Here is a 20,284-nt window from a genome sequence, read left to right as displayed (position 1 = left end):
GGTCAAAGGTTTTTCTGTGCACGCATTTCTTTAACTGCTGTAGTCAAACATGATTTAATTAACTTCCACTGATAAATGGCTTTCCTTACTTGGCTAACCAATGAGCCACTCAGAAATTTACCTTTAGTTACAACTCATTTTCATCCTTCACTTTTGAAAACGATCTGTGGCATTCATGCAACCCCACAGACTACAACCCATCAGGCTCCTCTGTCCATGGGATTTTTCAGGCAAGAACACTGGAGGGGGTTGCTATTTCCTCCTCCAGAGGATCCAAAACAGTCCATTTTAACTTCCTCTTTTTTCTGCTCACTACTTTCCTATGAGCTGGGATTAGCATGATATGTGCTCAATCAGGTTAACACTGACATACACTGTATTCTTTTCAGCACAGCTATAGTGTCTCAGCATAATAAATATAATGCTTTGTCATCTAATTTGGTATCAACTGAATCCACTCCACTAATACCTCAAAAGCGCTAGAGCTTAAGTCCACTCTTCTCATTTTCTCTTTCTTTAACATGAAAGGCATGCAGTAATAAAAGAGAGAAGATCCCAAGAGAACACATGTGGCAATCCAAAGTTGATGAGTTATAACTGGGTCACTGTGGTCTGCAGCCTGCCCACAACAACGCAGGGCCTAAGTGGTCACTGCAGGAAAGGCCGAGTGTCACTGTAGACACGAGTCACAGACAATACACACATTAACAAGTCTGTGTTCCAATAAACCCTATTTATGGATACTGTAATTTGAATTTCATATGATTTTCATGTGTGATGAAATACACTCTTTTTAAATTTTTTTAACATTTTAAAATAAAATTTATCTGGGCTTCTGGACCATATACACAGATGGTGGGCTGGGTCTGAACATAATGACACATACATAATAAGCTGACCTCGAATGTAGACTTCAAGGGTCCCAAATGAAAGTCTACTATGTTAATTGCCCCTAAACCCTAACTTTCTGTCCTCCCAGCTCTACAGACTGCCAGAAACTCTCCTGACACGATCCTTGCCTCTGGGCTCTCTCTCACTCCCTCCAGTCCTCACCTCACTTCTCTAATGCCTTGAAATGTTTCTTTGAAAACAGATTTTATGCAGCTGTTCTAGTTATTGACAGTGGTAGGACTGTTCTGCTACAAGTTTCTCTGCAGAGATGAAAGTAACACATGCCTGACCAGCCACGAAGACTTACTACCAAGCTACGGTAACCGTACCTCAACAGTGTGGAGGTAGTGTCACTGGGATAAAGAAATAAACTAAAATACAGAGCTTAGAAACAATCCATACATTTACTGAACATCTGCTAGCTGACAGAAGCAATCTTTCAAATGAGGGGAAAAGGAAAGAGGTTTCAATAAGCGAGGTAGTAAGAGCTGGCTCTCCTTATGTGGGAAAATGAAGTGGGACACTCATACTGCACAATATGTAAAGAGCACATCGCTAGGGCAAAACCATGGAGATGGACTTCTGAAACACATGTTTCAGGGGTATATTAGAAATTATCCTGATTATACATTAATTATATTAATTCTATATTAATTCTAATTATATATTAGGAACTGTTTTTTATTATAAAAAAAACTTCATTATTCAAAATTCAAAACATTCTAAAAGGTGCACAAGGAAAAGTCACTTTGTGTGGAGCCACGTGGGATAAATTCCCTAGAGGCAAAGAATTCTGCTCGTTCCCTGTGTAGCCTTCAAATAGCCTATGCGCATCGTAATTCATGATATTCTCCACCCACCCCCAGGCTTTACAAAGGGACTCTCTGTAACATCCAAGAATACTACCACTTAGCTCAGTGCAAAAGTAAGGCCATTTCTTTATATCAAACTTAATTAAAAAGAATGATTAAAAACTAAATATGATTTTTACTAAGAGAAACACTAAGGCTAAAGACATTTTCACTAAATGGGCCTTCCAAATTTAACTATGTGTAACCGACTAGGAACACCAAACTCTTAATAGCTCTGTAACAGAAATTCCTTAGTTTCCTGTCAGCTTCCACCCAACTTAAATTCTAAATAAATGGTAAGAATCAAGTTGGCAGGGCAAATGAAAACAAACCCACTGATTTTTATACTTAGGTGTACCTAAAGGATACTGTCGTCAAACTTTCAACTGTCCTGCTATAAGCAGATTCTGCATTTAGTATAGCACTCTGAGGAAAGAAACCACAACTGATCCTGATGTTCTCCTCGCAGCCTTGCATTTTAGAATGAAGACAGCATGTAACTTCTTACTGCACAAAATGAAAAAACTAGGTGCAGACAGGTAGAACTGCTTGGTGAGGGTGTCACTTGACATTAGCTAACAATGTCAGACATGGAAGAAGTCAAGATTTCTAATCCTCCCTCATTCAATACAGCAAGTATGCTTTATTTAGAAAGACATGCTGTACTTTTAGGAAACTTTATCATACCAAAAAAAAAAAAAAGCCCTGTGAAATCAATGGCCATATCCCTTGACACCTACTCAGTCATTCTCAGTACCCTTCCCACAACTGGTACTCTATGTGACAGCCATCTCTTTACTGGACTTCCTCTTCGGAACATGGCCAAAAGGGTCGATTGTCCTTCTTCTGCCCTCTTGCTGAACATTCTCCATTGGCAGCTTGATTTGCTCTCACAGCTAGTTAGGAACACAGTCTGAGATTCCAACCCTGACACCGTTCCAAAGACGTTTCATGGGATTTAAGGCTCACTACAGTCAAACTCCTAATGTTCCCATATACTCACACTTGAAATTATGGAGATATTTTGCAACTCTTCCACTAATTCAAAACATAACTCATCTCATCTCTATGACATTCTATCTTGATATTTCACATATAATACCTAAATCCAGAAACCCACACTTACTTTAATCACAGCAGCAATCCTAAGTATTTCTGTGTTCAAATAAACGTCTTCAAACTTAACTACAGACGGCTGAAAGGTTCAGACCTGTTAATGCTGCTCCTCTTCTTAAGAAACTTCATTAATTAAATTCCTCACTTGGAATGTGAAGTTAAGGACATTTTCCATTTCTCACTACTCCCCACCGTACTTTACTACCTAGTCATTCTCATATGTGACATTCTTTCATAGTCCACATATCCCCAAACTTAAGATGATCCTTTGCCTATCACACTCCACACTTGACTATACTACAAATCTACAATAATCAAAACAGTTCTGAAACAAAGACAGACTGATCAATGGAAGAAAATAGACAGCCCACACAGTTACAGTCTATTAATCTAAGAAGAGGAAGCAAGAATACACAATGGAGAAAACAGTCTCTTCAATGAGTGGTGCTGGGAAAACTGGACTTGTAAAAGAAGGCTATTAGAACAATATCCTCATACCATATGCAAAAATAAACACAAAATGAATTAAGAGACTTAAATGCAAGATCTGAAGCAATAAAACTTCTAGAAGAGAACACAAGCAAAACACTCTTTGACATAAATTACAGCAATATTTCTTCTGGATATGTCTCCTGAGGCAAAAGAAATAAAAGCAAAAACTAAATAAATGGGACCTAATTATAACTTTTACCATCAGCAAAATGAAAAGATAACCTACTGAATGGGAGAACATTTGCAAACAGTATGACAGATAAGGGATCAAAATCCACAATTTATAAACAGCTCATACAAAATATAAAAAAAAAAAAAGACTTCGATTTTAAAAATGGGCAGAAGACTAGAATAAATACTTTTCCAAAGAAGACATACAGATGGACAACAGGCACATAAAATGCTGAACATTGCTAATCATCAGAGAAATGCATATTAAAATCAAAAACTTGTAAAAATGGTTATCAATGAAAAATCTGCCAATAAAAAATAGACGACTCTTTGTCAAGATTTCCTATGTCCATCTATTGAAGCTTAACCCATACTCTAAAAGCATCTAAAGTATCTCCTACTTTTACAAACACCCATTCCACCTTCTTCCTTCCTAAGGCTCTCAGTTTTGTTCACGCGGCCTCTTCCAAGCAGCAATGAGCTTTAGAGGTAGGTACTGTCCCTGCCCCAGAAGAGAACCACAGTCTAACCAAACGGTGGCTGTCCCGACACTTGTATCAGTTACTGGTTTAAAGCAATTAATGGGAACTAGTTCTAGCTGATGAGCTATTAGGAGAAATCTGCTACAGTAGAGAAAGCATATGGAAAGGATTCCCCTGAATTAAAATAAAAAAGAAAAGCTTTTTTTTTCTGTCTCTGAATGTTACAATGAGGGTATGACCCTAAGAGCTCCTGCTCACCATGTTTTGATTATGAGAGAAACTGAACAAAGAAAAGACCAACACATTGTGCGTTCACAATGTAAAGATAGTAAGAACCTGGTATCATGAAGCCAGTGAGCTACTCATCACTGTAACTTCTCATTTCTTACAGTGAAAACCCATCAGTCATCAAGGTAAAGCTCAACAATGCCTGACACCCAGAGACCACCAGGCACACACAGATGCAGGAAAACATGACCTGTATCGGTAACAACCTTGAAAACTGACCCCAAATTGACAGAAATGCTAAAATTACCAGACAAGGATATTAAAACAGCTCTTATAAGCATATTGAATATGTTCAAAAAGCTAAGCAGAGACATGGAAGGTGTAAAAAGGTCCAAGTAAAACGTCATAAAATAAAAACACCCAGGATGAAATTACACTGGATATTATAACAGCAGAAATTGCAGACGAAAAGATTAGTGAACTCAACAACAGCAACAACAAGATGAGTGACTCAACAACAGTAACAAGAAGAACAATTCAACCAAAGAACGGGCAGAGGAACTGAATAAACCCCTTCTCAGACACACAGGTGGCCTACAGGCACATGACAAGACACACAACGTCACCAATCATTTGGCAAAGACAAATCCAAACTGCAGTGAGCTATCACCTCACTAAAATGGCTATTATCAAAAAGGCAAGAAAAAACAAGTGTTGTCAACGATGTGGCAGAAAGAGAACCCTCCTACACTGCTGGCAGGAATGTAAACTGGTGCAGTCACAATGGAAAACAGTACGGACATTCCGCAAAAAATTAAGACTAAGACAACATATCATCCAGCTGTTCCACTTGGCAATATGAAAACATGAATTCAAAGAGATATATGCAGCCATATGTCTATTGCATTATTTACAATAGAAAGATATAGAATTAACCTAAGTGCCCGTAAGTGGATGCATATATCTGCAATAGAATACCACTCAGCTGATTTTTTAAAGATTTTTTTATGTGACCATCTTTACAGTCTTTTACTGAATCTGTTACAACATTGTTTCTGCTTTACATTTTGGTTTTTTGCCCGCAAGGCATATGGGGAGTTTAGTTCCCAAACTAGGGATCAGATTCACAATCTCTACATCAGAAGGTGAAGTCTTAACCACTGAACTACCAGGGAAGTCCCTAAGTCACTTACTGAAAAAAAAAAAAAAAGAAATCGTGTCACTTATGATAACAAGAAATAACTGCCAAAGACTTTCTAACCATAATGATAACTATAAATTCACAGATCCCCAAAACTATGACAAACCACCACCATAAGAAAAATGAAGAAAATTACACTAAGGAATAACATAATCAAACTGTCCAAAATCAGTGATACAGAACTACAATCATCCATATAAAAAGACATGATATGTACATAGGAACAAAAACAAGGATGACACCAGACTATGCCATCCTGTGTCAGAAACAACATAAGCAAGACTGAAGCACCACATCTTTAAAGTACTGGGATGAAAAGTCACCTCGATTTCTGAACTTGGCAAACATGTATTTCAAAGGAAAACAGAAGCACTTTGGAAATAAAAATGCTGAAAGAATCTATCACCTCCAGACCTCCCTGCAAGAAATGTTAAAGGATTTCTTCAGGCAGAAAAAAAAAACTGATATTAGGTGAAAATCTGGATCGACGCCAAGGAATGAAGAGACTAGCATTGGTAAATAACTCAGATGGTAAGGACTCTGCCTGCAATCCAGGAGACCTGGGTTTGATCCCTGAGTCGGGCTCTGGAGAAAGGAATGGTAACCCACTCCAGTATTCTTGCCTGGAGAATTCCATGGGCAGAAGAGCCTGGCAGGCTACAGTCCATGGGGTCACAGAGAGTCAGACACGACTGAGAGACTAACAATACAACACGCATTGGTAAATACACAGGTAAATATATTTTAAATTATTTTTATTATTTAATTCTCTTTAAAAGATATGTTTACTCAAAAATAACAATATCTTAAGGAGCTCATAGCATGTGAAAGTCAAATGCGTGACAGCAACAGCACAAAGTCCAGGAGGGAGAGTGGAAGGAAATGAAAGCACAGTTTTGTAATATATAGAACTATATGATATCACTTCAGGGTGGACTGTGGTAAGTGAAAGATGTATACTATAAACCTTAAAGAAATCAATAAAATAACAAGGCTTATAGACATACCTCAAAGATAGTGCATCTTCAATTCCAGACCACAAAAATAAAGCAAGTTACACAAATCCTGTTTCCCAGTGCATATGAAAGCTATATTTATACTATACTACACTCTGTTAAGTGTCCAACAGCATTCTGTCTAAAATAAAAAATGTACATACCTTAATTTAAAAGTGCCTTGCTGCTAAAAGGTGCTAACCATCATCTCTGCCTTAAGCAAGTCATAATCTTTTTGCTGGTGGAGGGTCTTGTCTTGATGTTCAGTGGCTGCTATCTGATCAGGGTGGTGGTTGCCGAAGGTTGGCATGATTATGGCAATTTTTTAAAGACAATAATGGAGTTTGTAAAGTCAACTGACTCTTCCTTCAACAAACAATTTCTCTGTAACATGCAACACTATCTGACAGCATTTTACCCATAGTAGAACTTCTTTCAAAACTGGAGTCAATCCTCTCAAACTCTGCTGCTGCTCTGTCAGCTAAATGCATGGGGTAGTCTAAATCCTTTACTGTCACTCCAGTGATCTCCACAGCACCTTCACCAGGAGTAGATTCACTCTCAAGAAACCACTTTCTTTGCTCATCCATCAGAAGCAACTCGTCTTCTTGAGTCTTATCATGAGACTGCAGCATTTCAGTCACATCTTCAGGCTCCACTTCCAATTCTAGTTCTCCTGCCATGTCCACCACATCTGCAGTTACTTCCTCTGTGGAGATCCTAAGGCCCTCAAAGTCATCCATGAGGGCTGGAATCAACTTCTTCCCAACTCCTGTTAAGTCATCATGGTGTCTAGAATGGTGAGTCCTTTCCAGAAGGTCAAGTGACTTTGCCCAGATCCATCACAAGACTCACTACCTATGGCAGGTATAGCGTTACAAAACCTATTTTCTCAAATAATAAGCCTTGAAAGAGAGAATTACTCATTGATCCATGGGCTGCAGAATAGATGTGTTCACAGGCATGAGAACATTAATCTCCTTATACATGTCCATCAGAGCTCCTGGGTGGCCAGGTGAACTGTCAATAAGCAGTAGGATTTTGAAACAACACTTTTTTTCTCTGAACACTAAAGTAATAACAGTGGGCTTAAAATATTCAGTAAACCATATTGTAAACTGATGTGCTATCATCCATAAATATTGCTGCATTCATACAGCATAAGCAGAGTAGATTTAGCATAATTCCTAAGGGATCTAGGTTTTTTTTTTTTTTAATGGTAAATGAGTACTAGCTTCAAGTGAAAGTCATCTGTTGCATTACCCTAAACAATAGAGTCAGTCTGTCTTTCAAAGGTTTGAAGCCAGATACTGACTTCTCCTCTCTAGCTATGAAAGTCCTCGATGGTGTCTTCTTCCAATAGAAGGCTGTTCTGTCTACACTGAAAATCTGTGGTTTACTGTAGCCAACTTCATTATAATTATCTTTCCTAGATCTTTTGGAAGACCTGCAGCTTCTACAGCAGCACTGGCTGCTTCATGTTGCATTTTTAAAGTTATCAAGATGGCCTCTTTCCTCAAACTTCATGAACCAACCTCTGCAGCTTCAAGGTGTTTCTCTGGAGCTTTTCTCAGCCTCTGTAGACTGGAAGAGAGTTAGGGCCTTGCTCTGGTTTAGGCTTTGACTTTAGGAAATTTTGTGGCTGAACTGACCTTTCATCCTGAACGCCAAACTTTTCCCATAACAACAATAAGGGTGTGCTGCATTTTTATCATTTGTGTCTTCACTGGAGTAGCACTTTTAATTTCCTCAAAGAACTTTTCCTTTGCATTCATAACGTAGCTAACTGTTTGGCACAAGAGGCCTAGCTTCCAGCCTATCTCAGCCTTCCATGTCTTCCTCCCTAAGCCTAATCACTTCTAGCTTTTGATTTAAAGTGAGAGACATTGAGACTCTTCCTTTCACTTGAGCACTTAAGAGACCACTGCAGGGTTATTAACTGGCCTAATCTCAATACTGTTGTGTCTGAGGGAATACGGAAACCTGAAGAGAGGGAGAAAGACAGGGGAATGGCTAATAGGGGGTGGGGAGAGGGAGGAGGGCAGAACTAGATTCCACATGCCCCAACTAAAGATCCCACATGCTTCAACAAAGACCCAGCACAGCCAAAATATAAAATAAGTATTTTTTAAAAATGTATGCAAAAGGAAATGAACAGATAAACACAAATGGGGCAGAGAGGAAGCCTTTATCACATTAAATATATATAGTCTCAATATTACAAATAAAAAGCAGAATATTATCAGGTTAGATTTTTTTTTTAATGTGCTACTGCAAGAAACATGCCCCAAATATTAAAATACAAATAGGGTAAGATAAAAGGATGGAATTACATATACCATATTCACATTAGTCAAAAGAAAGCTGGGATGGGTATGTTAATATTAAAGTAGCTTTCAGAGTCAAATACAGGATTTTTCTGTTACAGTCACAGGTATCCTTATCAGTAGCGTCCCTTTGATCAAAGTTTACGAAGTTCTTTTAATGTAACCACTAAATCTGTCACAGCCTCCCCAGGATGTGGAAGAATTCATTGCTGTAAACTAACAAGCACCTACTATAGTTCTACAGACAGAAACAGGCTGAAACTGAGACACAATTCAACTTTATTTCAGTGCAAAAAAAAGGAGGGGAGGCGTTTAAGTCTTGGGGGGCATGCCCAAGACTACCATTCTTAGAAAGGCCTGCCTGCCCAGATGGCATCTAGGAGGTTGGGTTTGGAGAGGTTTCCCATGGCTCCAGAGGTGATAAGGGTAATTTACTGTGCCTGGATTATCTGTGCAAACAACGTGGCCTTCCCTTCTGGTACCTGACTGGCAGGAGGGCCTACACGACCAGCCCCCAGTAAAGACCTTGAGCGGCTCAGGGCAGAAGCACCACAGAAGTGTCCGTATTTCTCTTGCTGGAGGACGAGGGTGCTGTGTGCGACCCCTCACGGGAGGGAGAACACCAAAGGAAGCCTGCACACAGATTCTTCTAGACCTCGTCAACATCTTTTCCCATTAAGATCTTTCCACCGCATCAGGGCAGTAAGCCTCAGCCATAAGTACAACTCTATGATGAGGCCCTTGAGTCTGAGTCAGTCTCCAGTGCAGACATAGTCATGTGAACCCTCAACACAAACACAGAATTCAGGTATGTGAGTGTTTCCTTCCTCTTAAAAAACTGTAAGGTAAAATGAAGACTAAATAACTGATAATTTTTAATTTTACACTGCAAAGCACTAGGATTATATAAAAAACAACAGTATTAGATAACCTTATTCATAAAATAGGTACCTGGGACCATCTTACATATATATAGACCATGTTTTCAATGATCTTATATAAACCTACTTTCAACTGGTTAGAGAAGTGTATGGAGGTTTTTACTGTCATTGTCACTAAGGCTTTTTTTTTTTTTTTTAACTTTTATTTGCATTTATTTTCTGCGGCATTTATTCCCGGGCCATAAGTTTTTGTTTCTTCAGTTTCTTCTGGGGTATCTTTTTCTTCTGTGCAACCTCCTCTTCTGGTTTAGGAACAATCTGTTCTTTTTCAGTAAGGATCATCTCAATGTGGCAGGGAGAGCTCATGTAGGGGTTGATCCGACCGTGAGCTCTGTAAGTCCTGCGCCGCATCTTGGGGGCTTTGTTCACTTGGATGTGCTCAATGACCAGAGAATCTACATCTAAGCCCTTAAGTTCAGCATTACTCTCTGCATTTTTGAGCATATGTAGTAAAAATTCAGCGCTCTTTTTGGGCCACCGACCCTGCGTCCAGCCCCACTGTTTGGCCTGTGCACACCTACCAACTCCACCATTGTAACGACGGAATGGCACACATTGCTTCTTTAAAGTGACATCCTTCAGATACTTGGTGGCTTTTCGGATATGCATACCCTTTATGGCCTGGGCAGTCTCACGAGTGTTCTTAAAGTGAACATGAAGATTTGAACCTCTTGATTTGCATGATTTTGTGGGGTTTTCTGGGTCGAGTGAATAGCGCACCATTTTCAAGGGTCAGCTCAGGCCACTTACTGGAAAAGGAAGATCACTAAGGCTTTTTAAACAAAAATTACATTTACATTGTTTACCTACATTGTAAATCTGTACTCCCACCTTATTACAGAAAAGCTATTTTTGTTCTCTTTTTCAGTCTACAAAAAGAGCCCAAAGTACTTTTTAAAAAACTTACAACTCTTCTTGCAGAAATTAGTTGGGTTTTTACACACACAAGTGGCACAAAATCAGCAGAACACAATGGAATTGCAATATGTGCTTAGTCAATCAGTTGTGTCCGACTCTTTGCGACCCCATGGACCATAGCCTGCCAGGCTCCTCTGTTGGTGGGGATTGTTCAGGCAAGAATACTGGAGTGGGTTGCCATGCCCTCCTCCAGGGCATCTTCCCAACCCAGGGATTGAACCCAGGTCTCCCACACTGCAGGCGGATTTTCTTTACTGTCTGAGCTACCAGGGAAGCCCAATCATGAGGGTGAAGAAAACACAAGAAATTATCAATTCTAAGTGGAGAGATGCTACAAGTAATGTTTTAATGGTTGGTAGTACCCCCAGGAATTCAAAGAGGAAATTAAATGAGAAAAACGGTTTAGCATATTCTTCTGTCTAGCAAAAGATAAAAGTTCCTGTGTAAACACTGAAGAACAATTTCAGGGAAATTCCAGAAAAACTCAACTGCTGGATACTGAATGCACTTTAACAACGGAGGAGATGATGCATTGGTTTTAAAATGGGAATGATGTTGCCGAGGCTGACAGCCTCGGCAGTACTGCAGTTGGGCTCCGAGCGCAGCGCACGATGGCTGGCAGTGGCCACTAGGTGTCACCGCGCACTCGCCTCCCTGGACCACCGGCTCAGCGCTGCCCCTCACTGACAGACTCCGCTTGGATCCACTCATCCCGGCCATGACGCCTGGCGCTCTGGGTACTCTGTGCAGTACCAGAGACAAAATGTCACACCAGCACAGGATCCACGCCCTCAGTAATTAAGTGCTCACAGAAACAACATGAATTTACACATGTTGGTAAGAGAGAGGAGATACAGATTCCAACAAGAAGGAGGACACGTATTCAAACATTTCTTTCCTAAAAGACGTGAACAATCCAAAAGTTTAGAGCGCACAGACACCCCCATCTGAGCTTTGCATCTTGTTCTTTTCCATCGTCTCAGACTGAAAGGTCCAATTCTACTTCAGTTTATTTCAGCATCTGCCGAAGGTTTTTTAAAAAAGGATTCCCACAAAAACAGGGAGATCTAAACAGAGGCACATGTTTTCAACGACCATTTTTCAATCCCAGCCAAACTTCTCAAAAATTAGCCAGCAGTTTCACTTTCCAGAGTCAAAAAATATTAATTTTTAACAAATGGGTTTAAAACATACATCAACGGTTTAGAATACTTTACTCAGGAAATTCTGTGTCCAAGATTTTTTGGCAAGAAATGTGAGAATATTGTGTTGTTTGTTTGAGTACAAACTTTCATTGTTTCTGGCAATAAACTAACAATAGACACAGTTTCAAACATCTGTTACCAAAATGCTCAACCCCCAGCACGTATTTCTTTGAGAAGTCATTACATTCTCATTGCTGAAACATCACTTTTATCTTGAAGAGGCAGGTTGAATGTTTCTTTTCTTTATAGAGGCAGGGACCATAATTTATTCAGTTATATGCTGTCCCAATAATGCTCAACAAATTTGTAACACCTTTTTTTTTGTAAAATAAAGGCTGTTCTGGGCTCAATAGCACTTTTACATACTTTGCCCCTAAGGAACCTTTTGAGATTTCAGAGACTGTTATTGTCACACCTCCCCACTCCCATCACTTAAGCAGAACTGTAAAAATGTCCTCTATTTTACAAGGGTTCCTCTGATGAGTAAAAATGTATAAACGTGAATAAAATTCACCACATTGGTGACATCCTTTAACATTCTGGCACTTATTTTTTTTCTTGTAACTATGAATGATTCCATGAATGATCTTTAGTGCTATTCATTTAGGCCACAAATATTAACTGAGGAACGACCAAAACAGAAAAAGACACTTATCAGAATGGCACTACTATCTAGTGAGGAGAGAGAGACAAGGCAGAGGCTGCTAAGTACAGAGGAGAAGACAATCCACCAGGGTGTGACGGGATGAGGCGCCTGAAATTTTCAACAGGGAGCCCAGCAAAGACCTCAGGTAAACTTGAGTAAATACTTGAGGAAACGAGGGAGGAAGCCAGCATGTATCTGAGAACGGTCAACGGAGAGGGAACAGGAACTGCGAGGGCCCAGAGGTGGACGGTTCTAAGCAAGACCCAGGAGGTCAGGGCAGCTGAAGGCAGCGAGGCCGGGTAAGAGTTACTGTGAGCAATGTCTCAGAAGCGTCTGAGGGGATCGTGAAGATCATGGCAGCCCAGAGGGTCAGCAACGGCTGGCTTTTTTTTTTTTTTTTTTTCTTAATAAAATGGGAAGTAGCTGAAGAGTGTTAAGCAGAGAAGTGATGTAACTTGACCTCTGCTACTTATTTATCTATTTAGCAGTGTGGATCATTCTATGGATGAAAACCCAAGACTATCATTAATTTTTGTTATTGCTCAAATTGGTCCAGCTCTTAGGAGCTCCTTTTAACAAGTCTCCATCTCAATCAGCACTTCCTTGCTTTCTGGCACCTCATCTTGTATTTCCCCTGCACTGTGAGCCACTTCCAAGAGCCTTGGTCCTTTTTATTGGAGAACACTGGTTACAAACCAAGACCTGGGCACTTGACAGGCTCACTGCTAGAAGTCACTGGTTCTAGGCTTTCAGAGGGACAGAGCTAGGAGTTAAATACATGCATACTAACACTTGCATATACATACACCTGGATTTCAGTATCATCTGTCCATATGAATACTAAAAACCATGAGTTTATATTGATACCTCTGATAACCATTCTAACACAACAAAACTCATTTTAGAATAGTGCTCACTAGCTTACGGCATGTGTGTGCAGTTTTTGTTTGATTTTGTCTTTAGCTTTATGGGTGTCCAGTCAATATACTATTTTTCAGCACTTAGTTTCTTCTCTACCCCCTTCACTGTGAATTTTGCTCTTCCTTTTAAGGTTCCCCCAGAGCCCAGACAGCTGTAATTGCTTATTTACAGGCTAAGTGAAACATTCCTATGGTTCCAGGAATCAGAGCTATACAAAAAGATATATATAGCTTACTCAATCATTCTATTCTGTGTGGTCATTTAGGTTTTTTACAGTATTTTGCAAATTAAACAACGCTAGCAATTATTAACCTTTAATGGCACAAGTTTCTGTATTATTGAAGGCATATTTTCAGGACAGAATCTCAGAAAGGTCAAAAGATAAGTGCATATATAGTTTGTGGGGTACTACCAACCTTCTCTCCAGAAGATATGCACCCATTTGCATTCCTGTCCACAAGGCATATGAGTGCCCATTTCCCTACGGCCTTATCAAAAATAAGCTGCTACAGTTCAACAACCCAACACCACAAAGGGCCCTTTCACTATTCTTCACTGCCTTTCCTATAACACTTCTGCTTCTCACTGTCACAAAATATTCCAAAACTACTTTTAAGAAGCTCATGGAAGAATCAGCTCCATGACCTATCACAACGATGACCTGGCCATCAAGTATGCTCAGACTATGGAAATCATTACCGGGCATTATACTGTTCAAAATGTGGTAATAATGTAAGCCTTTAAATGTAAGGTCACACTTCCAAAACAAACACTCTAACTTGACTAATCGTGAGGTGAGAGTGACTCGTCCACTTAAATTAGGTCACTTTGATTATCTGAGTAAAGCAAATGTTACAATAACTGAATAATTACTTAAATCTAAATCCTTGTCTCAACTATACCTTTGAAAGGTTTACCTGTATTAAATCTGTGTAATTTCTATGGCAAAAAATTCCACTTTTAATATTCCTTTGGAAGGCTTGTTTTCACTTCTCCCAAACATATTTGTCAAAAACCAAGGGGAATTTTTAAGTAGCAAAGCAATTTTACTTCACAGGGTTTGTTGCCTTTATAGATAGAAGGTAAATGCTGCATTTATTTTTTGATTGAAAGTCACAGTGAAAGCTCTGAAAGACGGCAGACTGTGTATATGGTATCGCTTTGGGATAGTGCCAGAAAGACAAACCAAACTGCCAACTTGACTGAAAAGAAATTATTTTAATCAATTTTTAAAATAGCAAACAGAACTAGCTCACACTGTGGACTAAAGACGTGTCAAATCCTGTCTCTCCTAATTTAAATCTAGTCAAAGAGTTTTGTCTTAAAAGAGTAAGATGCCTAAGTACAGTCAGTAATCTCCATTTCTAAAAATTTTAATTTCTTATTTAAATGTAAATTATTTAAAGACTGGTCTTTACTGCACAACTTAACATACTATATAATCTAGTGGTCTGCACAAACTACCCTTGGATATCAGTAATTTCCTATTTTAAGGGTTTTTACATTAATCATTTAATAAATCTTACAAGTGAATCTTCATGTTGACACAGCAAATGTTATAAAGTTATGGTTTAAATATGTGTTTCTTCCACTTACTTCTGTGCTCCCTGAGACAACAGCTCTGTCCACGTTCACTAATAACGGTTCTTCCATCTGGCACACCCCCAGTGACCACTCCACACAACGGTGGTGAGCCCAACAAGTGCCTAACATGGTTAAAGTGAAAAGAAGCAAATAAGTAAACATTAAACATGTTAACGCTAATAATTAAAGATGTAAAATCCTTCAGTCGATTCTAACGTGAATATACAACGCATCCTATATTTGTGATTCCACTAAAGCAGCCCTTCTCAAAATGCATCATCCGGGAACTTGTGATAAATGCAAATCTTAGATCACAACCAAGACCTACGAATCAAACACTCTTGCCATGGTGACAAGAAGCCTATGTTAACAAGCCCTCCAAGTGAGTCTAATGCACACTGTATCAATGATTGCTTCTTCAACAAAGAAATTAATTTCTAGTCATTTTATTTAAATATTACTGTATTTTTATTTGGTATATTTACATAAATATAAAGTAAATTTATCTCATACTTTATGACAAACTATATATACACCACTCTTCCACTGCATTCCACACCAATCATTGATAACAGCTCAGTCTTTAAATTCTCTATCACTTGAACAATTATATGCAGTTCAACTACAGAATGAAATTTACTCAAAGCCCCAACAGCACTGAGTCATAAATATGGGCTACTACACTGTATTACAGGACATCCACACAGCTAAGATCTATCATCCTTCACTCCTACTTTAGGAAGACCCAGACTGCCATGCTCCCAAGTTTTCACAGATCCCTTTATAATCTCTCTTTCTGCAACTGTCAGATTTCCATGGCACTGCTGTCTACACGAGTGCAAATGCAAATATTTATAAAAGCATCCAGCCCAGTATGGCCCTGTGCAGATGCTAAATAAGTTAGATAAACATAATTAGACAATTTATTTTACCTAAGCAGGCATATTTAACAAAGATGTTTTTAACAATGGCAATAATTATTTCTAGATGAATGCTATTTAATATTAAGTTGATAATTGGCCTTGCAGAATCAAGAGGTAGCTATTATTGACGACTGGCTCATACCTGTAGGATCAAATAAGGCTTGGACATCAATGGCATCGGGAAGGCCAACCAGACTGAGTTCATCCCACAGTTTACCAGGCTGATCGTCTGAAGCAGTCTGCGTGCTCACACTGACACAAGTCACGAAACTCTGCTGAGGCCGTTCCCTGGAAAAGAAAACAAAACAAAACAAATGTGAAAATGAAAACAAGGAGAAAACTGTTTCGCTTCATAATGACTTAAATATAAGGTATTGCCAAATCAATTTTATTTTGCATAAACTGCTTATAAAACAACTTCTAGAATATATGTCATTGTTCATAACATGAATATTAATATAAAACTGAGTAGCTATATTATATCATGTAAGCAACAACTAAAAAAAAAGTCTTCAAATCCGTAAGGAAATGTTATATATCTGTAATTTTTTAACTGACATTCTACTATTCTAGTCAGGAACTGTATGCTGTCATATAAAAGGAATATTCCCTTTGGCCTTACTTAAATGCTTAAAAAACTTAACTGGAGCAAATCAGAAATCTCTAACATGCTTTATGGTAAGGGCTACCAACAACAGAGTCGGCAGTTAAGTTTACAGAAAGAAAGGCTATTTCCCAGGGGAAGTGAAAACCCACTACGAAGTGTGACAAGGGAGGCAAGGGGAGGGGAACGTGTCAGCGGGTGCATTTGTATGTCCCCTCGGCAATCTTGACAGCCGATCTATGCTGCGACGCTACATGTACCTTCCGCTAAGACTTTACCTCACAAACCAGAAGTCAAAAGCAAAACCAAAACAGCTACCTACCGGTGACTTGGGAATGAGGGAAACAGTGTAACAACAGCAAAAAGTTCCTGATAAAAGTGAACGCTGGATAAGATACACCACAGATGGGAGGTTTCAGACTTTCAGAGCCCTAAAGCTTCAAATGTTCATTGAGACTGGTAAGTAAACAATGACTGCTATTGTGTCTAACAGTAAACACAGGAAATCAGGTGGTTAGCACTAAAACTTCAATTTTCTCCTGCTATCAAAGTATTCAGCCTGATGATAATTCTGGATTAAGTCACTATTGAATATAGATCATAACTCACTGCACATCTGTCTGCTGGATATTTATCATGATTCTTATTAAGAGAAAATCAGCACAATGACCAGGGAACTAAACTTTTTTATACCTGGAATCATTGAAAGAGAAAAAGTATTAACATTTTTCAGTAAGTACATTTAAATATCAAACCACATAAAAAATAACCTGTATTTTTACGTGCAGCATTAGAAATGCACAGACTTTTTTTTTAAAGTTCACCATGCTATGCTAATTCCAAATCTCATTTTTATGAATGCCCACTGTGAAACAAATAAGAACAAACCTCCTATAAATATAATCTCTCCCTTCCTGAAAATATACCTTCATTACTAATCATTGCCAATTTATTAGGAGGAAAAAAAAGACCAACAGTTTGTCTATAACGATGAACGTGTTGTTTAAACATACTTTCTTTACACCAGAATTTGATGGGGGCACAGATATAAAAACCAATGGAATGACTAAATATTATATTACTAACCAGTTCCTAACCAGCAAGTTAGTCAAATTTGACCTTAAGGTTTTACAGTCAGTGTGTATGCAGACAATGTGATGTCAACCCTAAGGGTTATAGAAGCCTGGCTTAGGAAACAGCAGAAATACACAGCCCTTCCCCTGAAGTTTAAGTCTAAAACAAACCAAGAGGAGAGGAAATGATCCCTTGCTTATATATTCTTATATTTAGTACACTATGAGGGAAAAACTATTTTAAAATCCTGCTTTTCAAATTAAAAAAATTAACTGGCTGTCTATCTGGTTTACAACTCATTAGCAACATAAATATTGTAAATATTTAAAATCATTACCAAGCTAAATGATTTCCAAATTTTGCAAACATGCTTTATTCCTAAGGTCCATTAACTGGCCTGTTATCATCACTTAATAACTTTAGTTGAACACTTAAGTGCATATAAAGACTTTCACTAAACCAAGGTTATTTTTTACATAATTATTTTTAGCTCATAAAAGTTTTCATTAAAAATTAACTAAGCTTATAAAATAAATAAATAAATGAAACCCAACTGTACTTCCCAGAACAGTTCTTCACTAATTGCCATCATTCAATGAATATAAGATATAACCTGGTCCAATCCATTACATTTACTAATGACTGATGAACTTTGTAAGTTTCCTGGACTTCTGATATACTTTATTAGAATGTGAGCGCTCAAGTTGATTACGAAAGGTAAAGCAAGGAATGGCCTTTAAAACATCAAAACTCTAAATACAGTACTTCTGAACTTCCTTTAGCTGTTCCACCTTAAATTCTTTTAAAAGAGTTTTTCTTGTTATTGTTTCATTTCCTACTTCACGTCTTCAAGGCACTGGCAGCAGTCCAAAAGAAGGAGCCAATCAAATAAGCACAACACAACAGCGCCTCAGTACTTAACTCTGGCCGCCAGCCGGGCAGGCACTCGGGTGATTACATCATCAGCCCCAAGGGCCAGAGCTGGCGAGCCTTCCAAGCTACATTAATTTTTACACTTTCTCATCAACCACAGAAACTTCTACTCCCCCAACTACCAGAGCCAAGTCCACATATGAAGATGGCCTTCAAACAAAACTACAACATATAAAAAAATTTTAACTTCAAAAGTAAACATATTAGATAAGAGTTTCAGGGAACTAAAACATCCATGAATATAGACATACATGTATGATTATACAAATAGTAAATGTTTTTTAATTATAGTTGATTTACAACTATATACATGTATTAATTTTTTTATTTAAAAAAGACCTTCTTTAACTTTAGAAAGGGCAGCATATGATTACTCAGAAGGAAAGAAAGTTAACACTGTATTATAGTGTAAGTGTTTACAAGACAGTTCACCATTCTCTAAAGCGTAAACACAAACAAATAAATGACTTAAAGGACATGAGTAGTAAAAACCACTTTGGTTTTGCAATTCTGTTGTTATATTCTTACAAACTATTTAAAACATTTAGAAAAAGGAAAGAAAGATCTCATTAATTTAAAAAATTTTTCATTCTCTTTATATGAATCCCCTCTAGGCTTATATTATGCTCATTAAAGTTTTCTTCTTTTTTGTTAAATATACAACTAAACTTATTTTAAAATAAAGAATTTTTTGAGAAAATGTTTGCTGGGTTAATGGTGAGTCATAAAGCATTGTATGGATGTTGGAAATACAAGAAATCATTTGGTAACAATCCCATTCACATAGTCTTAAACATTTCAATGAAAATCAACTATATATAGTCTTACTGCATTTGACCCATTTATATTCAAAACCACTTACTTTCTCTGTCCTCTTTGTTTTCGTGGTGCTGAGTTTTGTGTTTTCTCACAAGTTCCATTGCTGTTGTCATCAACATCTTTCTTGATAGAGGGCTGATTTTTCCAGGGCAAAATAAACCCAGGCGTTACTCTAAATTGTTTTAAGTCTCCTTGTCCTAAGGAACTTTTTTCACCACAGTAACAAAAAGCGCAGAGCTGTTCACTGGCAAAATGAAAAGGAAGAAAGAGAGAAGCAGTTTTATTTAACTATTTCAAGCTCCAGACAACTGCAGAAATACTTGTGTTTTAAAATTAAATACTGACTTTAGTGCAAGCTAAGTGTTTAAATCTATAGTAATCATACATTTACAATTCTATTTTTCTACAGCATTATTTTTAGAAATAGTAAATATACCCCAAAATTATATTTTGTACTTAGAAAAACAATTTTCCTTTAAATCTGATTCCAAAAAACATCAAAGTATTAAAAAGGAATAAAGTAAAAAGCTAAGGTTGGGCAAGAGGGTATGGTTTAATGGCCACTCAATTATATCCCAGCTGTGTAAAGCAAGTGGTAACCAAATTTTATTTAACCAGATGGAACATTCATTATGCATGATACACACACACAGAGATATACAAATATAAATGTAAGTGGGTTAATGAGCAGTTAGTGATGGAGGAGGGGGAAGGGACAGACAGGGTCCGAGAGCAGGGGAAGAGAGGAACCTGGAGCAGTGAGACCTTTCATTTGCTACACTGTAACTAAGGCATCATGACATCACACACTGATCAAAACTCAGAACTATGTAACACAAAGAATGAACACTAGCAACTAAGAACTTTAATAATAATGTATCAATACTGGTTTATCAGTTGTAACACAGGTACCAAACTAATGCAAGATGCTAACAACAGGGGACAGGGAGGCAGGGGAAGAC

General features: G+C 38.1%; 1 protein-coding gene across 21 annotated transcripts in view; it reads right to left on the bottom strand.

Moving 5' to 3' along the window:
- The window catches only part of KMT2C (lysine methyltransferase 2C), a 260,160-nt gene that overhangs the window by 135,359 nt on the left and 104,517 nt on the right, over positions 1 to 20,284 (bottom strand). For all 21 annotated transcript variants that reach the window (XR_011482353.1, XM_070451895.1, XM_070451133.1 and 18 more), the window contains 3 exons: positions 19,366 to 19,566; positions 16,035 to 16,180; positions 14,982 to 15,091 (listed from right to left, as the gene is read on the bottom strand). Coding sequence is in view for 20 of the 21 variants with exons in the window: in XM_070451895.1 (XP_070307996.1) it covers positions 14,982 to 15,091; positions 16,035 to 16,180; positions 19,366 to 19,566 (457 nt within the window). In the remaining variant the exon portion in view is untranslated. The remainder of the gene's footprint in view (positions 1 to 14,981; positions 15,092 to 16,034; positions 16,181 to 19,365; positions 19,567 to 20,284) is intronic.

Source organism: Odocoileus virginianus, chromosome 1 (genome assembly GCF_023699985.2).
Source record: "Odocoileus virginianus isolate 20LAN1187 ecotype Illinois chromosome 1, Ovbor_1.2, whole genome shotgun sequence".
Taxonomy (NCBI): domain Eukaryota; kingdom Metazoa; phylum Chordata; class Mammalia; order Artiodactyla; family Cervidae; genus Odocoileus; species Odocoileus virginianus.
Note: the sequence above shows the minus strand (reverse complement) of the source record. Positions and strands in the feature narration are given on the sequence as shown.